The sequence below is a fragment of the Parasteatoda tepidariorum genome, chromosome 6, assembly GCF_043381705.1.
Source record: "Parasteatoda tepidariorum isolate YZ-2023 chromosome 6, CAS_Ptep_4.0, whole genome shotgun sequence".
NCBI classification, from domain to species: Eukaryota; Metazoa; Arthropoda; class Arachnida; order Araneae; family Theridiidae; genus Parasteatoda; species Parasteatoda tepidariorum.
This window is the reverse complement of record NC_092209.1, coordinates 62,152,771-62,179,087: the sequence shown is the minus strand read 5'-3', so window position 1 is coordinate 62,179,087 and position 26,317 is coordinate 62,152,771. Positions and strand designations below refer to the sequence as shown.

At 26.6% G+C, this 26,317-nt stretch overlaps 1 protein-coding gene across 2 annotated transcripts; it reads left to right on the top strand.

The window, feature by feature from the left end:
* The first annotated feature begins 50 nt into the window (after positions 1-50).
* Positions 51-24,858, top strand: LOC107448710 (Syntrophin-like 2). 2 transcript variants are annotated; one of them, XM_043040206.2, is made up of 16 exons: positions 51-453; positions 3,441-3,608; positions 5,683-5,739; positions 7,459-7,516; positions 7,679-7,722; positions 8,631-8,757; positions 9,728-9,807; positions 10,675-10,799; positions 12,549-12,678; positions 14,386-14,424; positions 14,538-14,654; positions 15,253-15,324; positions 16,577-16,729; positions 19,044-19,136; positions 21,636-21,746; positions 22,870-24,858. In XM_043040206.2, exons 1-16 carry the CDS (start codon positions 445-447, stop codon positions 22,969-22,971), a joined length of 1,485 nt encoding a protein of 494 aa, XP_042896140.1. In that variant the 5' UTR covers positions 51-444; the 3' UTR covers positions 22,972-24,858. The 2 variants fall into 2 exon arrangements, with proteins under 2 accessions (XP_042896140.1, XP_071038537.1); XM_071182436.1 differs by having other exon boundaries at positions 77-453; positions 3,441-3,548.
* The last annotated feature ends 1,459 nt before the right edge of the window (positions 24,859-26,317 follow it).

Sequence of the window (26,317 nt, the reverse complement as noted above, 5' to 3'; positions counted from 1 at the left end):
CTTCTCTGAAACACCTTGACGAGCAAATTTATATTAAAACTATTCTAAATGTATGGCAACGCTCAAACTGAAGAACGAAACTTTCGTCTGTTTTGTTTTCTTGTGGATGTTGATTAATTTAATGAGTACATGTAAATTTATGATTCAATAATGTGAAAAACTGTCGTTCATGTTAAAAAGTCATGACCTCTTTTGTTCCAACAGTCTTTAACTTCGAAATGTTATTTTCTAATCGCAACATTTTTCTATCAATGAAAAAATTGTATATCAATTTATATTCTTCAATAGTTATCTTTGGGTGTAGATAGTTGCCTCGTGTTTTCTGCTTATAATATACAACGATACGATAATGAGATGAATCTTTTCAACTCTGCAGATTTGTTTTTACATATTTCTCGATATGACATATTACAGTCATTTGACTTGTGATATTCACTTTGGACGATGGCTCAAGTGCGTCTTACAAACTTATAATTTTTTAATCATTTCTTTTATAAATATTTCTGTTAACTAATTTAACAAAGGAGTCTAATTAAGAGGGTAGTTGTTAATGTTAAAATATAGAAAAAAATCTATTTTTTGTAAGAAATACTTATATTTTTCCTTAAAAAATATGCTCTCTATTTTCCGCACTTTTTGATTTTATAGTAATTCACATAATTGTTATTCAATAAGTATGGAATCAAATATGCGTACTTAATGAAAAAGCAAATTTGAAAGCTATTCATGCACAGAATCATTTTCTCAAAAGTGAAACAGTTTTCATTTAAAGCATTTTTTATTAAGATTTAAAAAAAAAGTTCAAAACATTGATTTTTAATCAAAAATCTGCTATTACAATAATTTATAAATAAAAAAATAAATCACTACCTACTGTTGGTAATTTATTTTATGATTGATTTATTTTTTTTCGAAATTACTTTGGTAAATAATTTTGTGAGATTTGAAAATGTAGTTAATTCTAAATTTTTTGGGACAGCATTATCTGACTTTCATTAATCCATGGTCTCTCCTCATCTTTTTTCTTGAGTCATCTCAAACCAATTTGTACTTTTGAACCAAAACTAATGTCACCCCGAAGAAAAATTGCCTGTTCCCCACCTTAGTAGAAAAATAAATTGCTAAATTTTTTGTTAGCGTATTTGCACTTGCTGTAGCATAGGTCATACTTTAAGTGATCTCAAACTAGGGTAGAAACGAATAGCTATTTGTCCAAATAATGAATATAAGTCAAAATTTAAGTTGTAAAGTTGAAAAAAAACTATTTAATTCTTAAAACAAAACTTTAATGCTAAAAATAATATTTTCTGAAAATAAAATTATCCATAAAACATTTTAAAGGAGATAATGTCTATCAGAAGCGCTCTTAAAAATGCATCGTGATCATAAAAACACCTATAAATAAAACAAAGATTGTATACAAAGGCAAAACAGAAAAAATAAAAATCAATATTAATTTGTGAAAGAAAACTTTCAAGCTAAACATTTCAGTTTTCTAATAATAGTAAATTTTGATAATTGAAGATAAAAGTCTAATAGAAAACTTCTTAATTGCTGCTGCTTAATGATAACACCTATAAAAACATAAGTTTCTGAAGAAGAAAAAGCTAGATAAAAATCAAAACAAAAATTTTTCTTAATTTTGATAAAAGCGATGAAATTAACTCAAAAATCAACATTACAAAACTCATAATTCAGTTTAATGTAATCTAGTTCCAATTATTCAAATTTTGCTTTTTCATGGGTCTTTCAGAACATAAGTTAACAAGTTTCAAAACTTTAAAAATATGAGTAAAAACTATTTCTAATAATGTATAGTAGGTAAAAAATACGATTTTAGATTATTCTTCATTAAATCTTAAAATTTCACCCGTAAAAGAACTTAGTCTAAAAATAATTTTTCAAATAATACTTTGGCGAATATTTGGCAAAAAGGCTAAATATTCGTTACATCCCTATCTCAAATCAGAATACAACCATTGATTTTAAATGGTGATTGTGTTTTAAAAGCAGTGATAAACATAGAGTGTATTTTAGGAATTTAGTTTGGGCACTCAGGAATTTATTAAGGTAACAAATATATAATCTTTAAATTTTGCAGGATTATTTATTTATAAAACCTACATTGATGAATATAAGAGTTTCTATAGCAATTGTTTATCAGTTTTCTCCTGTTCTTTTCCTTCTTTTTAAGATATAGAGTGATTCCACTAGACTTTGAAAATTATGTGTCTTATGACCCTGAACTTCCCTTTATCCCTTTTTAAAACGCAGTTTCCTATTGAGAATATGAATTAAAATTTATTTATTTATTTATTAATATTCTCATTCGTAATATTATTTTATTTAATTCAGACTGATCAAACACCTGCATTGCAAAAAAGCAACAATACAATTTAAAACTCTGAATTATTCTATTTTTCTTCTTCAGTTATTAAGAAAAAAAATGAAAATTTTCTGTATATTTAAAGTTTTGTTATAATTTTTCCTACACATATCTGCTGATGATGTGCGTTTTTTTTTTTTTTTTCCTTGCAAGAAAATTATACATCCCGTATGTTTTTTGGTTTATAAGCCAAATCACTGAATATGGTATATAATTTTCCCCATTTCTTTTATGAAAGCAGAGATTTTGGTACCTTCACCTTTATATGATATCTGCTTAGAAAATTTATCTTGGACATTTGTTTTTCCCAAATTATTTAGAAACTTTAAAAAAAATATCTATTTAAATTTTTTAAGTAATATTAACATCCTGCAGAGAAATAAAAAAATACAGGGCTGATTGTGCTCCGGAAAAAATCTGGATTTTTCGCTAACAGTGATCCGGAAGTTTTCGGACATCGAAGATCCTGACATTTCAAATAATTATTGATCACAGAAATTTCCGGAAAATAAATTTTCAAAGGTAGAACTTAAAAACACAGTTTATTTTATTTGTTTGTAAGGGAGAGCCAGATACTTCATAAGCTTATATTCATGATTAATATTCATTTTTTATCAGTAAATAGTTATTATAATCATAAACTCAAGAAAGAAAGACATATTTGTAAATTTTAATTACTTCTCCAGGTCATCATAAGTATGTGTAAATGGTATAGGTGTATGCAAAATTTTAAATATTTTAAGCAAACTAAGAAATATTGAGAAAAAGGGGAAAAAAACCTTGTTTAAATTTTTTTCAATTTAAACTGTTTTTTTGTTTTTTTCTAACGCAGGAATTTTGACTTGGGCTCACAATCACCCCTGAAAATATGAATCATTCCTAAAGACCAATAAATTTTTAATTTTTTTATACTAGAAAAACATATGAAATACGTTTAATTGCAAAATTCATAGCATGTTTTTGGCAAACTTTTTGAAAAAATTACTGTCAACAAGTTTGTTAATGAGATATATTTTTATTTAATATATTAATAAAAATACTTTAAATATTCTAGGTGAAAGTGGGCATGGTCATGGTTAGTGATGGTAAAAGTCGTCCTCAACCAATGAGATTGCAGTTAAGCAACACTATGCTAGTTTTACAAAAGGAAGAAATGGTTCCTGTAGGTTTGCCTCCAGCTTCCACTTCTGGTCCAATCTCACATGATAGTATTGATGCACAAGTACTTTGCATAATTTACCTCATTTTATCTTCATGTTCATGCATGCCATATTATGTACTTATCTATTCAAATCTTTAACAAATAAATTTTCTCTTTTATAAACATTTATTTAATACATTTTGTTAGTGTATTATGGTTCAGGCAGAGTGATTTATAATGGTTGATGCTAAGGATGAGGTAAGCAAAAATCGAGCTAGCCATAAACTATGTCAAAGCTTTCAGCGGAGAGGATTTTTAAAATTATAACATAGGGTAAAGAGAGGTTACCAAGAAGTGTGACCTTCACATTTTGGTTAAAATTGAAACATTTGAAATCATCAGCAGATTTTAAATGTTTTAATTTCATTGTTATTATAGCATTATTGCTGTTATGCTCACAAATATCATTAAAACACAAAATTTATAAATAAAAATTTAAATATTATCTACAGCTTGTTATTTGTTTTTGAACTGCTTACTTATGTTTTCATAATATAGTACATGCATGGGTGCAAGTCTTCCGTCCACGGGACGGATTTCCGTCTTTCAAAAATGTCCGCGGGCAGAAGTAAGACGGAAACAAGACTGACTCGAAGACGGAAATAGGAATTTTTTTCTTCTGTCCTTAAAAATATTTTTTAGGTCTACGTTATTGGTCTACTTTCTTATGTCCTGTTGTTATTTTATCAAAAGACAGATGAATAAATATTTTTTGTACAGTATTTAAACTTAACGTATTATGGTAAAGCTTTCTTAGATAGTTTGCATATGTCGAGGGGGTATTGTGTATGTTAGGTATTTCAGTCAAAAAATTTTCAGTCTTGGCCTTTTTTCCAACTTGCACCCATGAGTACATGTGACAAGGGAGAAAGGTATAACGTGACAAACTTAGAAGGGGTCAAAAATATTGAAAAAAAAGTCTGACATCATTTATAGATAGCCTCAGTGATTAACTTAAAGAATGTATTTAACTCAGCATTAAATATTAATTAGCAATATGTAACATGTATTGCAGAACCATAATTTTAGATTATTTATTTTGAAAAGTTTGAGTTCTTTTGGGATTATGACTCTTTCTTATAAGTTGTGACAAAATTATTGCAGTTAAAAAAAAAAAAAAATTATCACTAACTAAGTGTCCTCTTGTTAATGAAATAATATTATTTGACTTTTAACATTGAGCATAGTATAGTTATTACTCAAAGAATGCATATTAAAATAAGGTTTTTAAAAAAATTTGTAGACATGAAGCAATTTCTTTGCCACTTAAATATGTCTGGGATAGGGATAACATAAAAATGGATTTCTCACTTCTGAAGCATGTAGCTGAGGTTCAAACTCTGTTCATGGATGTTTCATTCATATATTGCTTAATTTGTCCACAATTTTGTCTTAAAAAAATCTCTATGGTAAAATTTTATATAAGGGTTTTGTTACTTAGTTATGGACGAAATTTTGTCTCCTTGTACCAATTAATCTCTCTTCTTCTCCTTCTCAAGAAATTTTTTCTATGCTACTTCACGAAAGTGTTCTCCAGATATTTTACTGCACTCATAGTTGATATTTTTATAGGCTAGCTTATTAAATCAAATTCAGTCAGCCTTTTCTTTAAGTATCTGTTGTTCTTGTTTTATTTTTATTAACAAGAGAAAAACTTTATTAGAACACAAGATTTGATTCTTTTCTGCCACCAAGATTAAGAAAGCTGTTTAGAAAAAGTTAATAAATTTTTTTTTTACTGTTTCTGGATTGGAAGTCAAATATTGTTATGAAAAAAGTATCCTTCATAAAAATATCGCAACATTTTACTGCTAAAACATGTTGAAACATTTTTTAGGATAAATTTGTTGCTATGTGACATTAGTAATGTTCTTTAGAGCTGACATTCAAGAAAATGAGCAGAGTAATCTTTTTCCCCTCTGATGAAACTCCAATGGAGTTGCAAGATCAAAACAAAAAGGTTAACATTTCTTGCACTTTAGTATCTTCTACAACCAGCCCTGTGTTATGGAAATATTTGCTTAATTTGGTTTCATTGTTATATTTAGGATTTCTTAGAGATATAATTTTATAAGTTACTGTTGTTTTGTTGCAGGAACGAATTGTTAAGGTCATAAGACAAGAAGTTGGAGGCTTAGGTTTGAGCATTAAGGTAAAGTATATGTATCAAATTGAAGTTCTTGTTAATTTTTTTTTTCTGAATTTTCTTGTAAAAAAATAATTCAGTTTTCAGATACATTATTCATGAAACTTTGTTCTGCTTGGTCAGTGAGAAAAATGAAAAAATTATTGACAATTTAATATAAAATTCTATAAATTTTTAAAGAAAGGAATATGAAATGGAGTTCAAATTTTTAAGTTAAAGGAAAAGATTATAAATATATATATGTTTGTTGTTAGATCTATTTGATTTTAATTTGTTTTATTAGTAATTAATGTGTGATTTTAATATTGTATTTGTTAATAATGTTTCTGTGCTGATTGATATGAATTAATTATGTTATGATTACTGAATGTCCTAACCATTTCATTTATTTATTTTTCACTATTAGAAAAATATGCATGTGTATATTATTACAGAATATATATAATTCTGCTTGCAGTTTTAAAAATTATATGTACATGTTAGTGGGATTCAAATTATTTGAGAATAAGTATGCTTAATTTTTTTTATTGCAATTTTTTTTAAAAATTAATATAAAAATGTAAGAAAAACATTAATTAATGAATTAAATTTCATGAATTATTTTTAAAAATTTGTAACACTTAACTGCTTTATTTTTGAAAACTATTCCCTGAGTCTTAATCAAAACCATCATCCAATGGCTATCTAATTCTTTATTCTCAGAAACATCTATTTTTTGTTTGACAGGTGGGCCTGTAACTGACTTAGTAGGAATCAACCTTTGTTAAACTGTGTTTGAATACTGACAATATGCAGCCCCAACAGGAAGTAGTTCTACTTGGGGAAATGTGTTTAAATACCCCTGTGTCATACTATCTTCCCCTACATTTGGTTAAGTCATGTCCCATGATTTATCTGGTTGTTAATTTGCTATCTTATTGAAGCACTTTTTAAATACTTCTTTTAAATGCATTGGTTCATCATCATTCATTGCCATAAAAACCTTTTAATATAAAAAGCAAATTAAACATCAATTCTAAAATATATGTATAATTTTTATAATCATTAACTAAATATTTCAAGAATTGTGTTTATTATTGAGGCTCTTATACCATTATAGGAGCAATATGTATGATTTTATTTACAGGGTGCGACGAAGAAACTCGGACTAAGTTGTATAATAGAATAGAAGTCAACTTATTACTTTTTAATTAGCGTATTCATTTCTTTTTGTGTACTGCTTTATTTATAAAATATTTATTTTTTATTAATATATTTTTTTATGTGGTTTTTTTCCTCCGGGGATTCCTTTGTGTTCTAAATTGGTTCAAAATTACAAGGCTATGGAGTTGAACATTAGTAGTCGTAAACCCAAAAAATTGGGTCGGCTGTTCAACGACGGTTATAAAAATATAAAGCAAAAGATATTCTATCTTAGAGTTGTTTAAGCAAGAAAAATGACCGTGTGAAATTATTGGTTTCATCTGTGCAGAATTGTTTTACACTAAAGTTTGAACTCTCTAAAGCGATCATTTTGTTGGGAATGGGATAGATTACAGGTCGAAGATTTGCGGCTTAATGCTGAAATTTTTAATTAATTTTTTAATGAAGTCATATTAAAAATTGCTTGCTCGACCTTTTTTTTGCCATATCCTGTACAGTTACTTTATAGTATGTGATCATATGTCCACAATGTATTTTGCATTTCCTCTTTTGAAAATGTTGTTATTTCCTTTTTTCACTTAGGGTGGAGCAGAAAATAAACTACCAATTTTGATATCAAGAATATTTAAGGATCAAGCTGGTGAGTTATAAAAACAAAAGATTTTTGAACTTGTTTGTAGCTGCAGAAACTACATTTCTTGCAAGTTTCGAATTAAGCAGAAAAATATGTTCATGAAAAACAATTTTATTATCTAAATAACATTTAGTATTTATGTATATGACTCTTTAAACTTTATTTTAGCTGACCAGACTGGTGATCTCTTTGTTGGGGATGCTATTCTTAAAGTAAGTCATATATTGTTAGCCAAATCTTTTAAATAAAAAATCTTGAATATTTTGTTAATTAACATGATATATGATGTATATCAATTCAATAACTAGTAAATGTCCCCTAATTCAAACAAGATTTGTAGCATAATGGTGAGAGTTAAGTAAATTCTTAGTGCTTTATACTATAACTATAAATTTTAATGTTTTTTACTCTTTAAATTATTTTTACGTTTTAGCAGTTTACCCACTTTTATCAATGCTTAAAAATGCCTTCATATGTTATTTAGAGAGGTATGAAGTAAACTTAGTTTCCTTAAAATATTTCTCTTACTATTAAAAACAATCCCTTTACATTTTCCAAAACTGCCCATTTGATATTCTGACATATCTGATTTGATATAAAGACATGAAAAATACCTAATTTTAACTTTATTTTAGTAATGAAACTGTTCAGTAATAACTAGTTTTTCATTTCTGATCGGGGCTAATCTTAAGTGAGACCATCAGTGGATGCAATAAAAATGTTTTTTTTGTTAAGCTTTAAGCACTTTACGAAATCACAAATATTTAATAATAATCTATCATTTCTTGAAATGAATATTCATTGTCACAGTCATTAAAAGTTGAAGGGTGAAGGGAAAAATTATAAAAAATAAATTCTCTCTTTTTATTCTAAACATTTTTTTCACAAATTTTTTCTTTTGGTATTCAACTTAATTTCTTTTTTTTTTTTAATTTTGAAAATGAGTACGAACAGAATCTTCCAATGAAATTTTTTTCGCCTAAAAAGGGTTAAGTAGTGACTATATTTTGAAAGTAGTTTTTAATCAATAAATTTTTTAAAAAAATAATAGCTGTAATTTTCCACAAAAGAATAGTAGTTTTTCTGATCACTGATTTCTTTTCATTAAAAACTTTTGTAGGTGAATGATATAAGTCTTGAGCATGTCAATCATGATGATGCTGTGAATGTTTTAAGAACTGCTGGAGATGAAGTGACATTACGGGTGAAACATTATAAACCAGCTCTTCCTTTCTTAGCGAAAACTTGTAAGTTATCTTTCGAATTTAAAAACTTATTTTAGCAACATGCTATTGTAACTTAAAATTGATTTCTAGCTTTTATTATATTTAAAAGCTACTGTTAATTTTAGAGCTTCAGTTTTACTTCGTATAATCTTGATTTTAAAATATTTTGTAATTAGGCAATGAATTTAAAGTTAGAAAATTTTAAAAACCGTTTTTCATGGACTGACTGAATCCCATTACTTATTCTTTCGTAAATTTAGTAATACTAGTGGGCTGCGACCCCTGCTCGCTAACGCTCGCCAATCCCCGAAAATTGCTATGCAATCTTATATGGTTTGCTTCGCAAACCAAGCTCGCTTCGCTTTGCTACTAACTTAGGTACATTGCAATTGCACAAAATTCTAAAAATTCAAAATAATCATTCAAATTCATGTAAAAACTTTTTTTTAAAAAAATTACATCTTTTTAGTAAATACTAAGTCATTAAAATAAATTTGAATTTAAATAAGTGACATGTAATTCGTTAAACCTGTTAGAAATGTGCTATAGTATAATTCGTAATATAAATAAAAAATCATCAAATAAATTCGTAATACATAAATTCGTGAAAAAAAGCGCTTTCGACATAATACTAGATCTATCAACAAAGACTACTCACTTCTGCCTTAGCTTAATAGTATGAGTTTGCCGCAGCTGATGCTCTCTGGTTATTTCAGTTTCCGTTTTTAAAAGCGCTATATGTTGAGCCACCTCAGCTAGATTTGGCATGTGACAATTTTAGCGGCAATCATTTGTTGATTCGCCGTGTAAGAGAAATGGTAACATAAACAAAGCAAAGTGAACATTGCCACCGGCGGAAAAGAAATACAGCCGAAATTTGGGAGCCACATAAGAGAATTATATATATTAGATTAATCTCTATTAAGTATACATTCTTTGAAGCATAAGTTTAAAAATATATTTGTTTTCTTTTTTTTTTCAATTTTTTCAGTGCAAAAACCTAAGGAGAGGCCTGTTTCAGGAGAAGATCCAACGTATAAATTAAAGGATGATGATGATGATTGGAAAGTGGTAGGATAAATTCTGATGAGTTCAATTTTCACACTTATTCATCATTGAAATGTTTTGTTTTTTTTAAAATTTATTTCCTTATAAGCCTAGTAGTAGGGCTTGTTGATTTAATTCGCTAAATTTAAATGAACTTATTTTGTTTTAAAAAATCATTGAGTGAATTCAAATAACTTTTTTTTAAGAACTTATTGATTCATAAACTTTCCAATTGATTTACTACAAGATAATTTAATTTTTTTAAATTTCATTGTAAGTATACGATTGCGTTATTAAGTTTCAATTATCAAAATTACATTAGTAACTTTCTGTGAATTGAGTCACGGCACTTTTAAACTAACATGTTAAAAATCATATGATTCTCGATGGTTTATCAGAATTTAAGCTAAGAACAATGGGAACATTTATTGAAGTTATTGAATCTGGATTTTTTTAAGTTTAACAACAAATTATTAGGAAAATTAAATTTTGCCTTTTTTAGCCTATTATTTAGATATAAATAATGATACATTTCTATTCATTTTTTAAAAAGATTGAATCATACATTCTCAAGCATTAAATAATTTTTAATGCAGTATTATGTTTTGAAATGCATTGTTATGATTTATTTTTAATAATATTTTAATTATATTTATAATATTTAGTTAATTATAAACTGAAGTTCTTAAAGTATCTTCCAAAGAAATAAAAAAATTTGATCTAATTTTTAAAAATCCAATTTGAATTAAATTTTTTTATTTGTTTTAAAAAATTAATTTGCTTTAAAGTCATCTATTCAACCCCCTTTTTTATTTTCATTTTCAGTTGCAATGACTTATATTTTACTGTTGATGGGTTAAAATTATATCTTCAAAAAATGTTGTTTTTAAGGGCCAGAAAAGTCCAAAAACACCTCAAGGGGCTTCCAGAATGGAAAGAAGATGGGTTGATGTTATGACTATCAACTTATTAATGGCTTATTTAACCCGATATATGCTGGATACTGATAAGCTAAGGTAATTTGATTTTAGTGTTCAATTTTAAGAACTTTTCTTTTACAAATTATGTAATAAATTTTCAGTACATAAATTCTGTCTTTTTTCACTGTAAAAAGGCATTTATTATTTTTTTCTGTCATTCTCTTATTAAATTTAAAAAAAAAGTCACAACCTCATTTTTACTTATATTATAAGGTTTAATTTGGGAAATATTTTTACAATTATTTTCATTTGACAATATCAAATTAATGGTTTTTTGCTTTCTAAATCTATATTATTTAATTATTATTATTTTTATGATTCTAAAATTTAGGTTATCAAACTATACAATAAATAAATTTAATAATATAAGCCTTTAAGAGAGCAAAAAAATATATAAATTTTCTCAAAAGCTGGAATATCGATTTAAATTCTTATCTGTGCTAAGAAATAAGTTAATTAATTTAGGTGTTATACATTTATAATAATTGGAAAAAACAAGCAAATTACTATTTAGGTCAAGCACTTTGATTGACACATTTAACTTTATTCAAGGAACTCTTTCAATTTTCGTGCCAAATGGCAGAAATCTTCCCATTGGATTCTTTTGGTTTTACGGTTTCTGTTGTGTTGAATATTATTGACTGAGATAGGATCTGCCAATTTTGTTCTGCAAATTTGGCATTCTGATTCTTTATTCAAATTTGTAATATTTTTGAAGAAAAAAACTTAATTTATGAGGTGATGCATTGTATTTCTTGCCCGACAATCGCAGATGTAGTTGAAGAGGTTTGGGGGAGAAAAAACTCACCTTATGAACTTTTTTTTTCATTGCCCAATATGTACTTAATAATGTGTTTTGCGAGATTTGTTAAGAAAAACTAATCCATTGATCAGGAGGGGATTTTGAGTTAAAAAATAACTAGTCATCCTGTGTGTAAGATGTATAATGTTTTATTTTCATTTTCTTTGATAATCTATCTTCATTAATTTTGTGATCTTTTGTAGCATTTTCCTAAGAATTAATGAAATAAATTAAATTCAAAAGTGTGTAACTACTTAATATTTGTGCTTCTAGAAATAAAGTGTAACATATGATCTTTTAAATAGATATGACTAAATTTAAAGAAAGTATTTTGCCATTTTTGTGTTTAGTCAATCACGCATTTGCTCTCTCTCTCTCTCCTAACACATGGCATAGATTGAAATTAAACTGGAAAAAGAATATTTTTCCTTTTTCTAAACAAATGGCTTTACATCTTATATGTAAGGCAATTTATATATTGTTGAAATTACTTTATATCCTACTTTTAAAATAAATTTTTCATTTGTTAAATAAAAGATAGTGTTTAATTTAACAAAATGTGTGTTGCAATCACATGTATGCTTTCTCTCTCCTACCCTATGGCTCAGATAGGAATTAAATTAGAAAAAAAAATTCCAATTTATTTCTTATTGATATTACTTTCCATCCTACTTTTAAACTCACTCATCAACTCTCCCCTTTGTTAAATCAAAGTTTCAGAATCTACAAACTCGAATCAGCATTGATTGAAAGATTGATTTAAATGAGAGAAGCAGATCCATGAATCATTCATTAATCATACATTTCAAAATGCAAAATAAATGTTATTAATTATATAGATTGTTTAACTGAATGTGAGTACTATACTTCAAATAATTTGTAAATACCAGAACATTTTTTTCTTTAAATGCATAAAATATTTTAATCATCTTACAAATGCTTAATTCATGATGTATTGGCATAATTAATTTATGTATTTTCAGACCCAATGCCTTTGAAATTCGAAGTCAGGAGGGAAAACCATCTGCAGTTGTTCATTGTGATGATGCAAATATGTTATCAGAGTGGATAAAACATATTTCAACCAATATACTTCAATTAACCGCACAACAAGTATGTTCATAACTATGTTTGATTTTTTTAAATAAGAATTCTGAGTTACTTACTAACTGTAAAATATTAATGAGCAAATAGTTTGGAATGCATTGATAGTTCTGTAAAGTTTGAATTCTCACAGTTCATTTGCATTTTTTTTCTAAGATTTTTTGTAGGGGTGTTATTTTTTTCTGATTACAGTAAGCCTCGATTATCTGAGCTAATTGGGACCGGTAGTACCTCGGATATCGGAAATCTCGGTTAATAGAAACCATGTATAATAACCCTCCGTGTTTGCGAATTTAGCTACTTTTAAAGTAAAAAGCTATAGAACGTTTTTTAAATGATAAAAATAAACATAGATGAACTTATGTTTCACAGCTGAAAAGATTTAAAAAGGAAATCAACTCTCGTAGTAAATTTTAAAAAGTAAAATGGAATTTTTTTAACTATACTTAGTTAAATATCGAAAGACGCATTTTCAAAAATAACACAAATCTCAAGAAAATATTGTATTTTTAAAATTTACATGATTAAACTTACAGGTCACATGACCACTGTTAGCAAAGCATTCATAGATGTTGTCTTCTCAGGGTGTAATATTTCTTTAAAGTTCAGTGCTTTTGTGGGGAAGAAGTGCCTGTAACACGGACAACGAACTGAAATATGTATCATTTTTTCCAAGCTCATTTTGGAAAGGAGAAAAAAAAATTAAGACTTCACTATTGCTTCGGTTAACAGAAACCTCGGTTAATCGAGGTTCTACTGTATATATTTTACTCCTTAATGTCATGGAAATTGAAAAAGTTATTTGCAAGTAGAGGGATAAACATAATTTAAAAATGCAAAAAACAATAATCAATTTTATCATTATATTAGTTTTATTAAATTGTTGCATTAGTTCGATTAAACAGTGCTTGATTTTTTTAGCATATTATTTTTTATTGAGTAATTTATAATTCTATCATTATTGCTTAGATTGAAATAGTTTTTGCTCAATGAAAAAATATACATAGTATGTGTAATTCAAAGATGCTAGAGTATAAACATTATTTTTGTCACTATACATTTTTAATGAAACAAATAGTTCAGTTTAAAAGTTTTTGATCTTAAGCTTATTGGTGGGTTTTTTGCTAATTGTATTCAAAATGCTATGCATTATAAATGCTTAAGTGTTGAAATTATCATTGTCAAATAACTTATTATTAATTTAATTATGCATGTAAGTATATATTTTTAACTGTCTGACTTTTGCAAAAATACCCATAAATGTCAAATTATAATGTGTGTTAGTCCATTTAAAAAAAAAAAAGGTAAGGAGTGAGCAAGAAAATGACTATGAGCAGGAAAATATCTTTGTGCGGATGAGAACTTCCCTACACACTAATTTCAAAATTAACTTTTCAAAGGTTTTTTTTTATGAAAGTTTAGAGGTAGATATTCTAATTCTTTAATGAACAATTTCTTTTAAATCAGTTTTAGATTTAATGTATTAAATCAACTTTCATTTTAATTAAAAATTCGTTGTGTGTTGTATTAGATGATTAATTAATAGTAACTTATACTATATTTGCTTTGGTCTCTAAATATTTTCTGTTATTTTATATGTTTCAAGATAGTAGGAAAAAAATAGTTTACATGCATCTATACAATTTTCTATTTTGAATTTGTGTCAGTATTATTGTTTTATACTTTAACACTGAAATTGGAACTTTTTTTTTCTAGATTAAAACTTTTAATGAATCATTCCCTCAACCTGATCAGGTAATGTGATATTTTATACGCATATTCGTATATTTTTGAAATTATGATTATCACTTTGTAATATTAACCTTGATACAAATTTATAAACGCTTAACTTTTATTTTGTTTTCAAGATTTCATATATGGGTTGGGTTACTGAAGGAACTCCTGCCCCTCAGCCTTGGTACAAATGGCAACCTCGCTTCCTAGCTCTTAAAGGAGCAGAATTGTTTTTATTTGAATCTCCCCCTGTAAGTACTCTTAACTTTTGTAAAAACTATTATCTTTTTATATTTTGATTAGCGGTTATTATATTGCTGTAAACTTTGTCTAAGGTGAACAAATTATTATAAAGAATTATAATTTTTCTTATTATTTTAAAGTATTTATTTATTAATTTAAAATATGGTGTAATAATTCTTTTACTCTCTGAATCTTGAAAGAATTATTATTTTTATTAATTTAAAGTATGGCATATTAAGACTCTATTTTGCCATAATAGTTTAAGTAATGCATTGTCTGTAAGTTTTAAGTAAAATAAAGTTTAATTGTTGAGTTTTTCTGCACTTTTGCATCAGATGAGAAATATTTTATGAAGTCGAAAATTTTTGGTAGTATTTGACTTTATTTTTTAAAAAAATATATAAATTTTAATTATGTTTCAGTGCTATAACTTAAGTATTACAAACTTATAATTTTTTTTCAGTATTTAGGAAGTATTTATATTCTTTGTTATATTTCCTGTTTCTTGCTTATATTCCCTGTTATATTTCCTGTTTCTTGCTTATATTTCCTGTTATATTTTGTACCTTGTATATTTATTTTGTTTGACACTCTGCTTTATTTCAGAGTAGTGTACAGTCCTTGTCGAGTTGTCCAAATGTGTTCAAAGTTTATCAAGCTATGTTAAAAATTTTAAAAGTAAGGCACATACAGATTTTTTAAATTAATTGATAATCAAGAGAAATACTAAACTGAATTTTTAGCATTATGTTAGTTAACCGATAACATAGCGTTAAGTCTGTAGAGTTGATCAGTAATTACTGAATTATTTGTTTGGTAATAAATAAATTAGAAGTGTAGTAATCATAATCTTTAATTTCAATATATTGTCTTGTATAAGTTCTATCATTAAAACACTTAAACTAAAACAACCATTCCATTTATGACAAAGTTTAAATTAATTCCAAGAAAATAATCTGTTTGTTTTTATTTATAAACACCTTTGTTAACATCAAACAGAGATTTCATCAACTTCATATAAGTTTCAAAAAAATATCTGTAAAAGCTTTTTTGTAAGTATGCATTATAAGATTTAATGTGATTCAATATACTTTTGAATTCTAACATATTTAAAAATATAGTCAAAAACCATTTTTGACTTCAACTTTATTTTTAAGAAAAATTTGACAATGTTAGGGTTTTTAAAGTATTATTAATATGACTTATTCAAATACTTTTAACATCCTTTTTTGTGCTACCTTAAGTAAAATTTTAACAAACGTTATCTATTAAGGTTTATATATACTGTGGTTGGATTAATTCAAGCTTCATTTTACTTATTCATCAATTTAATGTATTACTTCACTGTAACTTACTCCTTAACAATTATGCTTGATATTTTAAATTTTATATCATATATTTTAAATTTTATAATTATATAAAATTTTTAAAAAGTAGGAATTTGATTTTTAGAGGGTTAGTACGAAATACTATTTGAAATAATTGCAGAATTTTATGTACTATTACTGTTAAATTTATCTGCCAAACTTTGCTCTGCTATTAAAATTACATTTTTATTTTGTTATTATTAAAATTTCATTTTTATTTTGTGGAGAAATTTCCCTTTGCCTTTTTCTTTATTGGTTTACAAATTTTACTTAATTTATAAATATTACTCAACAAATGCAATTCTTGTATTTTCATCAAAATAGACATTATATTTTTATTTCTAGTTTTAAAAATATATGCATTAGTTAACCTTTTAGCTTTAATGTTAAAATTCATAACAGTTTACTCAGAAAATAATATTTCAGAAATTTATTTTGTTTATAAAGTTTCACTTCCTTAAATAATAAATGGCATTGATCTGCTTAGCATCCTTCCAATTTTATCAATGGCCTAATTATTGTATTGAAGTCTTCATATAATATGAAATTTTCTTATTTTGCAGGATACTGAATACATAGATGAGCGTCAAAATTGTTTCATGCTCCACACGGGTGCATCAGATACTCATTACATGTGCTCAGAAACTAAATCAGAATTATTAAGGATAGAAAATGGATGGCATAGAGCTACTTACAATGCAGTCACTAGATTAGGAGTAAATTATTTACTTTATCTCTCTTCCTGTATTCAGTTCATCATGTCTGTATCTCCTTTTTCATATAGGAATTTGTGTGAACATTGATATTTAATTTTACAGTGATTCCTGATTCAGGTTTGAGAAAATGTTGTCTTCCCACTTTTTTTAAAATTTGTTTAGTTTTTATTTTTCAGTTATTAATTTTATCAATCATTTATTGTTTTAATAATTGTTGTCTTTACTGGGACAAATATTTTTTAAATATTTACCTTCATATTCAATTTTGGTATTTCAGAAAAAACAAACAATTTAAAAATAAAAAAAATTTCTATAATGTCCTCCAAGCAAAAATAAAAACTTCAATACTAAGTTGATATGTTATGAAATTAAGAAATAATGCAAATAGTCAATCCGAAATTGAATTTTTTTTTTTTACGTATTTTGACATTTTCATGTTATAAAACAAATTTTGTAAATACTTTAATAGATTAACAAATAAATTGTTTTTATTAATTTAAAATGAAGGCATTACTCCATGAGCTCCATTCACAACTTGTTCAGAAGTATGTTTATGGCACAAAATACTACAACATTTATGCCAACAATAAGATATTTCTCTATGTCTTGTTGTTATACTGTTGAAATTCGAGAATCTACCAAAATAAATGTCTGAAAACAATACTAAAAACCTGTTTGATATTAAAATGTCAGTTTTGAAAAACAAAAGTAGCTTATTTTTATGGGCTGCAGGTTTAAAGGCATCTTTATACTTTGTAAACAATCTGTTTAAATAGAACTGTATTTATTCACTCTTGAAGAATCATGGCACTGAGGAGATTTCTTCATGGAACCTTGTGACTCTGTGGAAGAGTTAAAGAGGTTCCGAGACTTAGAAGTTCTTTTTTTACCAGTTATAGTTTTAAAATGTTTAATTTTATTTAAATCTAATCAATAATCCACTATCTATTTAATATTTATTGTCTTTATGAAATTAATAAAAGTGGAAGCCAATGAACAAGAAATGGAGAATTTTTTTTCAATAAATAATTTCCATTGTAACAATATATTGAAATAAATATGAAAAAGACATTCATTTATAAAAAATTGCATGAATATTTCTTATTCAATTTTTCTAATCAAAATTGAATAACTGAATTTACAAATAGCAAGATGTGTTTTCCTAATAACTAACCATTTTCTTCCTTTTTAATTTTCGTTTCATAGGAAGCCTTAATTGTGCTTATTTTATTCATTTCCAGCTTTTATATATGCATTGGAGACAAATCCATTACAAAACTAGCTAAAATTCCAGGACTGCAAATTTAACTGTGGGTCCTAAAATCTAACTTAAGATATTTAAAGATAAAATGCTGAAAACAAAATCCAATCCTCTAATTAAATGTTTTTAAAATAAAATAATATTTCATTGGTTTATATATTTGCAATTATCTTCATATAATTTATTTATTTGGTTATTAAATCATTTTAGGTTCCTAATCATTTTAAGTTCCATAGCCGGAAAAAATTGGGAACCGCTGTTTTAAAGAATGTAGATTTTATTTATGACATTTTTGTGCCGTTTTAAAATTGCACAATTTCATTTCAAGCTCTAAAAATTCTTTTTTTTTAAAAAAGAAAACTTCATTCATATTAATATAATGTTCAAGATTGTTTCATTTTTGTATTTCATGTAAAAAAAAATAATGGTGCATTCTATTCTCTCTATAGTTTCTGACCTTGTATAAAAATGTGTTAATCCAAATTTATGCTAAACAACATGATGCTCAATTAAATTTATTTAAAAATTTTATCTTCAAGTTGCATTGTGATCTTGAATTTTCTTATTACTTTCGTAGGATTTAATATTAACACGTATTTTGCTTCAGTGAACCTTAGTGGCATTATTTCATATTAACCCCTCCCCTCTAAATCTGAAATTTACTTTGATATTCTAACAAACAACTGACCACCTGACCGGAACATCTGCTCCTGCACCCCAGAGCCCAAGGTCAAGAAAACTGAGATGGGCACAGTAGGCCTTGGCCCGCAAGGGCTGTCGCAATGCTGAGTTTAGTTTATTCTAACGAACAACTTTGGTTTTTTTTGGCAAAAATCTGATGGAAACCTCAGTTTTATTTAACTCTAAAATTTTTTAATTTCCATCTATTGATGTTGCTGTACTATGAAATGAGTAAAAGTTCTTGTATATCTTGTAACATTAAGCATAAGTAAAGTTTTTTTTTCTGATGGATATTAAAATTCATTATAATTGTTCTTTGTTCATAGGAAATTTACTTTCATTATTCACGGATTTTACTTTTTTTATTTTCAGAGTAAAACATTTTCTGTTGTATATAAGGGAAAAACTGGAGGTTTAACTCTAGATTGGAATATGGGATTTGCTCTCTATGATACTGAGGCAAAGGTAAATTTCTTTTTGCTATGTGTGGAATTAATTTTTGAATACAGTAGAGCACCGATTATCTGAACCCTTATTATCCGAACGTCCAATTATCCGAACTATGTCCGCTTTTTTTTATATTTATTTTAAGTTTAGAATATTTTAACTTAGCAACAATTTTTTTTAATTTAGAAGAATAAATAATACCCACTACATCTGAGGACCATACTTAATTTACAACATTTTTAGCAGTTTTCTGATAGTAGCCATACATACATGTATTTTTATACAGTTAAACCTACATACCCCTTTAGCCCTCTTCAACTGAAAATTATCTTCCAAAAATGCGAGCTTGATTTTGACCGTCTAAAATTTTTGGATTGCGGAAGGAGTTTATGAATAGATAAGTGCTGAAGTTCTACAATTGAGAGATAGGTAGTCGTCACTTATGGTTAATGATTAGTGATTACAGTGCTTGGAATCTTAAATCTTGGAATAAAATTCTTAACAGAAAAACAAACGAAACTGAAGTTTCTGAACCAGTAGATCTTCCGGCTGAAAAGATGCCAGGTTATACTGCAGAAGAAATAGAAGACTGGTGTCGAGACACTGAAAACGACACAGGATTTCAAATTTTAAATGATGATGAAATTGTTGCTAAAATTTTGAATGAAAATCCACAGGCAAAGAGGAAGAAGTAGGTGATCAAGTTCAAGATAGTGGACCTTCTCATATAGAAGTATGCAATTCATTAGATATTGCAATGAATTGGCTAGAACGTCAAAATGATCCTGATCCGGTTCAGTTGATTTATTTGAAAGGAATAGGGGATATATGGCTGCTAAAAAAAGAGCATCTTCTTTGAAACAAAAGTCTTTGCTGGATTTCTTNAGGGAAAAACTGGAGGTTTAACTCTAGATTGGAATATGGGATTTGCTCTCTATGATACTGAGGCAAAGGTAAATTTCTTTTTGCCATGTGTCTAATTAATTTTTGAACATTTTATAAAAATTTGAATATTTTATAAAAATATATATTGATTTTATACTTTTGATAAAATTGGGGTGGAATAATAGTTTATTTTGTAGACTGTAATTAAAATTTAATTTATAAAATACATAAATATATATAAATTAATACATAAATTAGAAATTTATAAATTTCATGCTTCATGATTAAAATTAATGAAATCTGTAATTAAGTAATTCTATAAATGCAATTGTATTGTAATCAATGTTTTTCTTTTTAATTTATCGTGAAGCTAATGAATTGTTTTTAAGTATGTGAGATAATTTTAAAATTATTGTTGAATGTTGTCATTTGACAAAGAAATTTACTAAACCTACTAAGGTTCTAAGTTATCCACGTTGCTAGAAGCTTCACAAAAAGAGAGTATTAAAATGGCCCACCCTGGCACTAGTGTTATCTAAAAAAAATTTTTTAGATTTCCCTTATCTTAATTTTTGAAGAGTGAAGTTTAAAAATACAGGAGTATGTTTCAATTAAATTATGCTTGTAAATTTCTGAATTTTTTTTAACAAAGATTACATTATAAATGAATACTTGAATGAATTACTTGAATTTTTACTTAAATATTTAATCAAATAATATTGTTTTTAATTATTAGCTCTATTTTTTGGTAAATCAAACCAAGGTTTCTAAAACACACAAAATTTATTAGTAAGATAAATGAAATTTAAATTTGTGTGAACTTTCTTTTTTATTTACACAATTTTTTGGCTTGCTCTAAATATATGCCTTTATGACTGGGTTGTTTACAAAACAATCTGGAAACGAAGCTATTTTTCAGATGTTATTTATTTTGGTTGCAAAACCTCCTTTATAAGCAATTTCCACTTGATAGATGGTTTTAGTTAATATCGACCATATTACCTGTTTTTTAAAATGAGTAGGCTTTAAACCTCACTGAGAAGCTGGTGATTGCCAGACAGTAGCTATTAGCGGTGCTAGACCAATTGCAGTTTCCTGAATTCAGGATCCATGCAGATGTCTGGACACATACTCAGGAAGAGATGTCATTATCATCCTTTCTACTCTCACTAATCTGATTGAATTTTATAGGAATTGTCTTTTTCAATAACACGTAAAAAAAAAAACTTACAATTTTAACTAAAACTTTACAAGAAGTTTCTCTTCCTGGTAAAATTTTTGAGGTGTGAAGCTTAAATCCAGTGCATGTCTAGATTTTGTATTGGTAAATTATGCCTGGCATCATGTATTCTTTTTTTTCTTTCTTTTTTTTGCCAAGTGTAACTGGAAAATGCTTACATTTTTTAGCGTTCTATTTTAATGTTGAATTGTTAACTTTATATCAAGTATTTTGCATCTAAACTTTTCAATATTTACCTATTTACTAAAAATTACGTAATTTGCTTTGTATTTACTTAATCCCATTCAGTTTTTCTGAGACTCTAATCAAATTTGAACTCTTAAGTTGTTAAATCAAACTAATTGTTAACTTAAAAATTTTCTTTTTTGAAGTTTTTGATTTTATATTTTCAGTGTTATGCATGGCGATATAAATTTTCCCAACTGAAGGGTTCATCAGATGATGGAAAAAGTAAATTGACTCTAAACTTCCAGGATCCTGAAAAAAAGGAAGTAGAATCAGAGGTATTTACCAGCTTTTATTTTTCTGTACTATACATTAAAAAAACATTGAGTTTAATTATTTACATATTCAACAAGCTATGCATTTTCTAGCTCCTGTATTATTTACCATTTAATCACCGTTACTACTTCATAAACTACTGGTTTGAATAAATAACCATGCTATTCCCATTTTTATTAGACTTTTAGTCTTGACTAAGGCCATGGATTGGCACCTCTTTCAAAATTTTATTTTTAAGTGATTAGTTGTAGTGTGTCAATTAATGGGTTATCATCCCTCAATTTTTGTTTGATATTTTACTTCTATAGCCAAATTAGTGTTTATGACTAAGTTAGGTCAAATGATTTTGTGCAAAAGCATTGACTAAAGATCTCAGTACCTGGTGAAAGGCCGAGACCAAAAACGTTAAAAATGAACCAGGGCCTGGTCATCCTTTTGTAACCTTTAGCATTTGAGACAAACATTTATGCAGTCTGGAGCATGTAACCTAAGCACCTAATGGGAGAGGTGTAATAAAAGCAGTGCTTGCATGAGATATTTAAATTCTCTTACTATCAAAAGTTTTAAATACAGAAAAAAAACATTTCAAAAAATTTCACATTAAGAATTAAATTTAGGAAAAGAAAATTTCAAAAAGCTTCTGTAGTTCTAGAGTTTTGAAAACACAAGAAATTTCTTCTGAATATTTTACTCCAAATTATATGAAATGAATTAAAATGTAAATTTTGTTTTGTGTAAAGTTACACCTTTTATTTAAATTTAATCCTAAAATTGGATAACCATAATAAAAGTAAATGTTAATGCAAAAAGAGGGATACTGCGATTTTCTTACATAAACATGAATAGGGTTTGCGATTTGCAAATTTTCTCTGACATTGGGGAGTCTAAAATTACCAAAAATGTGCTTACGTAAGATTTAAACGGTTTCTTTCTTAAAATATGTGTAAGTTCCTACCCCTCTTTCTGGTTTTGTAATTGACAGTTTCTCATATATTTCATTTGCTAGAATGAACACTTTTAGTTTATTTCCAAAAAGAGTGTGCAGGGTTTAAATCCGTTAAGAAACCAAATTTATTTTCTATAAATATTTCCAGGATGTTGATATCTTAAATGTTAACATTGCAGGAGTTAGAATGCCAATTATTGTCAGCTCTTCTATATTGTATGCATGCCTTTTTAACCGCTAAAGTTGCCTCTGTGGATCCAGCCTTTCTGCGTACTACTTGAGCATCAGTGATAAAATCGTTTGTTTTTAAATATCAGCTAGGTGACCTTGCTGCTGCCAGTATAGGGCCCAAGTTTGTTGCCTCATCATAGCATATCTCTAATAGGAATTTCTCATTGCACTCATAAAAACTCTCACAACCATTGGTATATGGTAAGTTCCATTACAAGTTGAAAGTGTTTGTGTATACATGTAATTGTATCGAAAGAAAACTTTGAGCTCTAACTTTATCTGCACTTTGTATTATTTGATGAAAGTGAGGATCAAATGTTGGAGGATATGATAATGTGTTCATCGAAATAAATATTTTATTAGAACTTTGTAATGTAATTAAATTATTGTACTTAGCCTTTATAGGATAAGTTGAGGGAAAAAAGTTCAAATTATGTAAATGTTTATTATTTCAATTGTTTTTATAAGAAAAATTATAGTTTACTCCCTATGTCATAATGTATTTTTATTTTATTAATAGTAAGTTTTTGATGTAATTAAAGAAGTGTCAAGTTTTATAAAGCATTTATTGAATTTAAGTTGTTAACAAGATCTTAGTTGAAATCATAAATTTTTTAAAAATAATATGTTTGAAATTTTTTTTTGGTCTTTAAAGTAAAAGAAGTAATTAAATTTGTATTTTAAAAGTACAATAGGTATATTTTCATATTCATTTTCTACTATGACATTGATTTTACAAACAATGATAGTGCATGCTTTTTGCTTTTAATGTGTAAAATAAAACTTCTCAGGTGCTGTTGATTAGAAAAGTTTACATTGTTCTGTAGTACTAAGTCTGATATGCTATTCAGTAAACAGAGTAAACAAGCATAGTGTTAAAAAAATTTGCATGAATATAAATTTTGAAGATTGGAAGAACCCATTTTTTAATGATTTCTTATTTTCTTGTACTTTTTTTTTCAATTTGTGAACGAGTTTTAGTACTAGTTACTTTTTTCATATTTTAGAGAAAATCATATTTTTAAGCAAATATATAAGCTCATTTATTCATTCAATAAAGAAGTTTGACGTGATATCAACAATCCTCTTCTAAACTTTTTCTTCAATTTTTATGCAAATAAATAGATTGAAACTTATTTTATTGTTTGAACAAAATATCCTTTAAATATGGTAGAATCCTGAATATCTAACATCCAATGATATGACACTTTGGATTTAAATCACCCTTTCTATTTTAATGTTCACACTAAATTAGTACTATCAGAAAAGGTCGATGATCTTTCAGATTTTAATTTATTGACTTTGAAAATCAGATCTGGAAAAAAATTTCCTTACTAATCAACCCTTATGGGTTGATATATATCATGAACAACTTAGTGACAACGAAGAACAGATATTTTTTTCTTTATATTTCACCATTATGTAGTATAAAAAACAGTAATTTGTTTATAAATTCTACTGTTCTACTTTACTTGACTCTTGACTGTGGATTCTAAAAGAGTACCGGTCCACGCAAGCGGACACTCCACTCCCTTATCTGTGATGAGCCCTAAGACAACTAGCGTGATAAACTTTTTTTAAAAAATGAAGTAACTAATTGGCAGCTGGAGTTTTTGTCAGTAAAGCTGGTTAAGTCAAGATTTAATTATTGAGAGAAGTATGTGAAAATTTAGACTAAAAATACGAAAGTTAGATGACAGAAAAAACATTGATTGTAGGGCATAATTAAGTTTATATTTAGAGCTGGAACACTCCCAAGTAGAGAATCACCTACTGTTATACTGGTAATTTTGTTCGATGTTTTAAATATTTATTCACTTAAAAAGGTGATCTAGAATAAGCCCCACAACTATGCAATGATTTTAATTTCCTGATCCAGGGTGTCAGTTACTCAGGGTTTATCTTTATTTAAGAAATACTTTATTTTGCAATTTTAATATTGCTTTAAAATGTGCTACATAAAATTATTGAGAAAAAAATAGCACTATAACTAGGACAAAACGTTTAAAAAACTATCTTTCACAAAATTTAGCACAAAAAAAATAGTTCAAAAGTGTGCTTTGATTTTTTTTTCTGTGATACTACCATGAACTTTGTTGATGTTAAGTTTTTATTTGTTTTCTTCTGTAATTAATGATTATTAACAGTGGTGATATTCAAAACTTGTCACCTAGTAAAATATATGTCTATCAGAATGCTTCAAAAATTTGGTTAGCATACCTGTGTGCTTGAAAGATTTGCTAAGCATGCTTAAAAAGTTTGATAAGAATATCAGTATTCTTTGAAAATTTGCTGAACATACAAACATTTATGAATCTCATCACTGATAGTTAGATTTCTTTTATAAAGGATTATATAATTTTCAAAATTACTATAATTATTGATTTTATGTGTCATATATTTAGCCATATTTTATAAACATATTTTTTGTGATATTTTTTCTCTTTATTATTAAGCTTCCTCTAGCCTTTTTGAAAACTATTTTTTATTTATGTTAAAGTGTAATGATTATAGATAATTTTATTATAATGTTCTTTGTAGAGAAGATATTTTCAAATGTTATTATTTTATATTTTAAAATTTTAACTAGCTTTATTAGTTTCATGTATTCTAAACTTAACTTAAAAATTGGTTTGATAAACTTATATATACAGAAAACACTGCAACTAAGTATTATAATTTGAAGAAATTAACAATTTAGAGAGTTAGGGTTCTAATTATTAATACTTATAGGTAACTTATTAGTCAAACTTTCAAAATTAGTTAAATCATTTATCATCTAGTACTATTGTAATTTTAAATGTTGTTTTTTTTTGAAAAATAAACTAATGTTTCTTTTAGAAAGCATATTGTTTTCTAAAAGTGCTTGAAATTTGGTTTGTTTCTGAATATAAAATTGCTATGGGCAGGCACTCTAGAAAGAGACCTTCTCCCTCAAGCTCAGGTTTGTATCTCTCGGCATGAAAGGATTAAAGATATCTTATTATTTAAATTAGAAAGTTTTAAGTTTTGTATATAGACACAATGTTATACTATATACAAAGTTAAATTAAAATATGAAATATTTGTCTTTACATTAAACTTGAAAAATGGTTTTAAATTTGTTATTTTCTCTACCAAATTATTATCAAATATGTATTGAGATTGAACTAACATTAACTGGAAATAAAGTTATTTAATTTAATTTATTATTATTTAAAAAATTAAATGTGCAATTTTTCTTTACTTTATATAGCTTTTTCTAGTCAAAAATTACTTAATGTTATGAAAATATGATGCCCCAAAATATTTTTAAGTATTTATACGTCTGTAAATAAGTAATTGCTTTTATAATGTTGAGAGGTATTATTACTAAAAAAAATGAGAGAAAATTTTAATTTGTTTGTAATGAAGTTA

Excerpts from the sequence above, each read along its gene's own strand:
- LOC107448710 (XM_043040206.2), top strand. Across the intron at positions 7,723-8,630 it reads TTGGGGATGCTATTCTTAAA|GTGAATGATATAAGTCTTGA; the intron begins GTAAGTCATATA and ends AAACTTTTGTAG. Across the intron at positions 9,808-10,674 it reads ATGATGATGATTGGAAAGTG|GGCCAGAAAAGTCCAAAAAC; the intron begins GTAGGATAAATT and ends GTTGTTTTTAAG.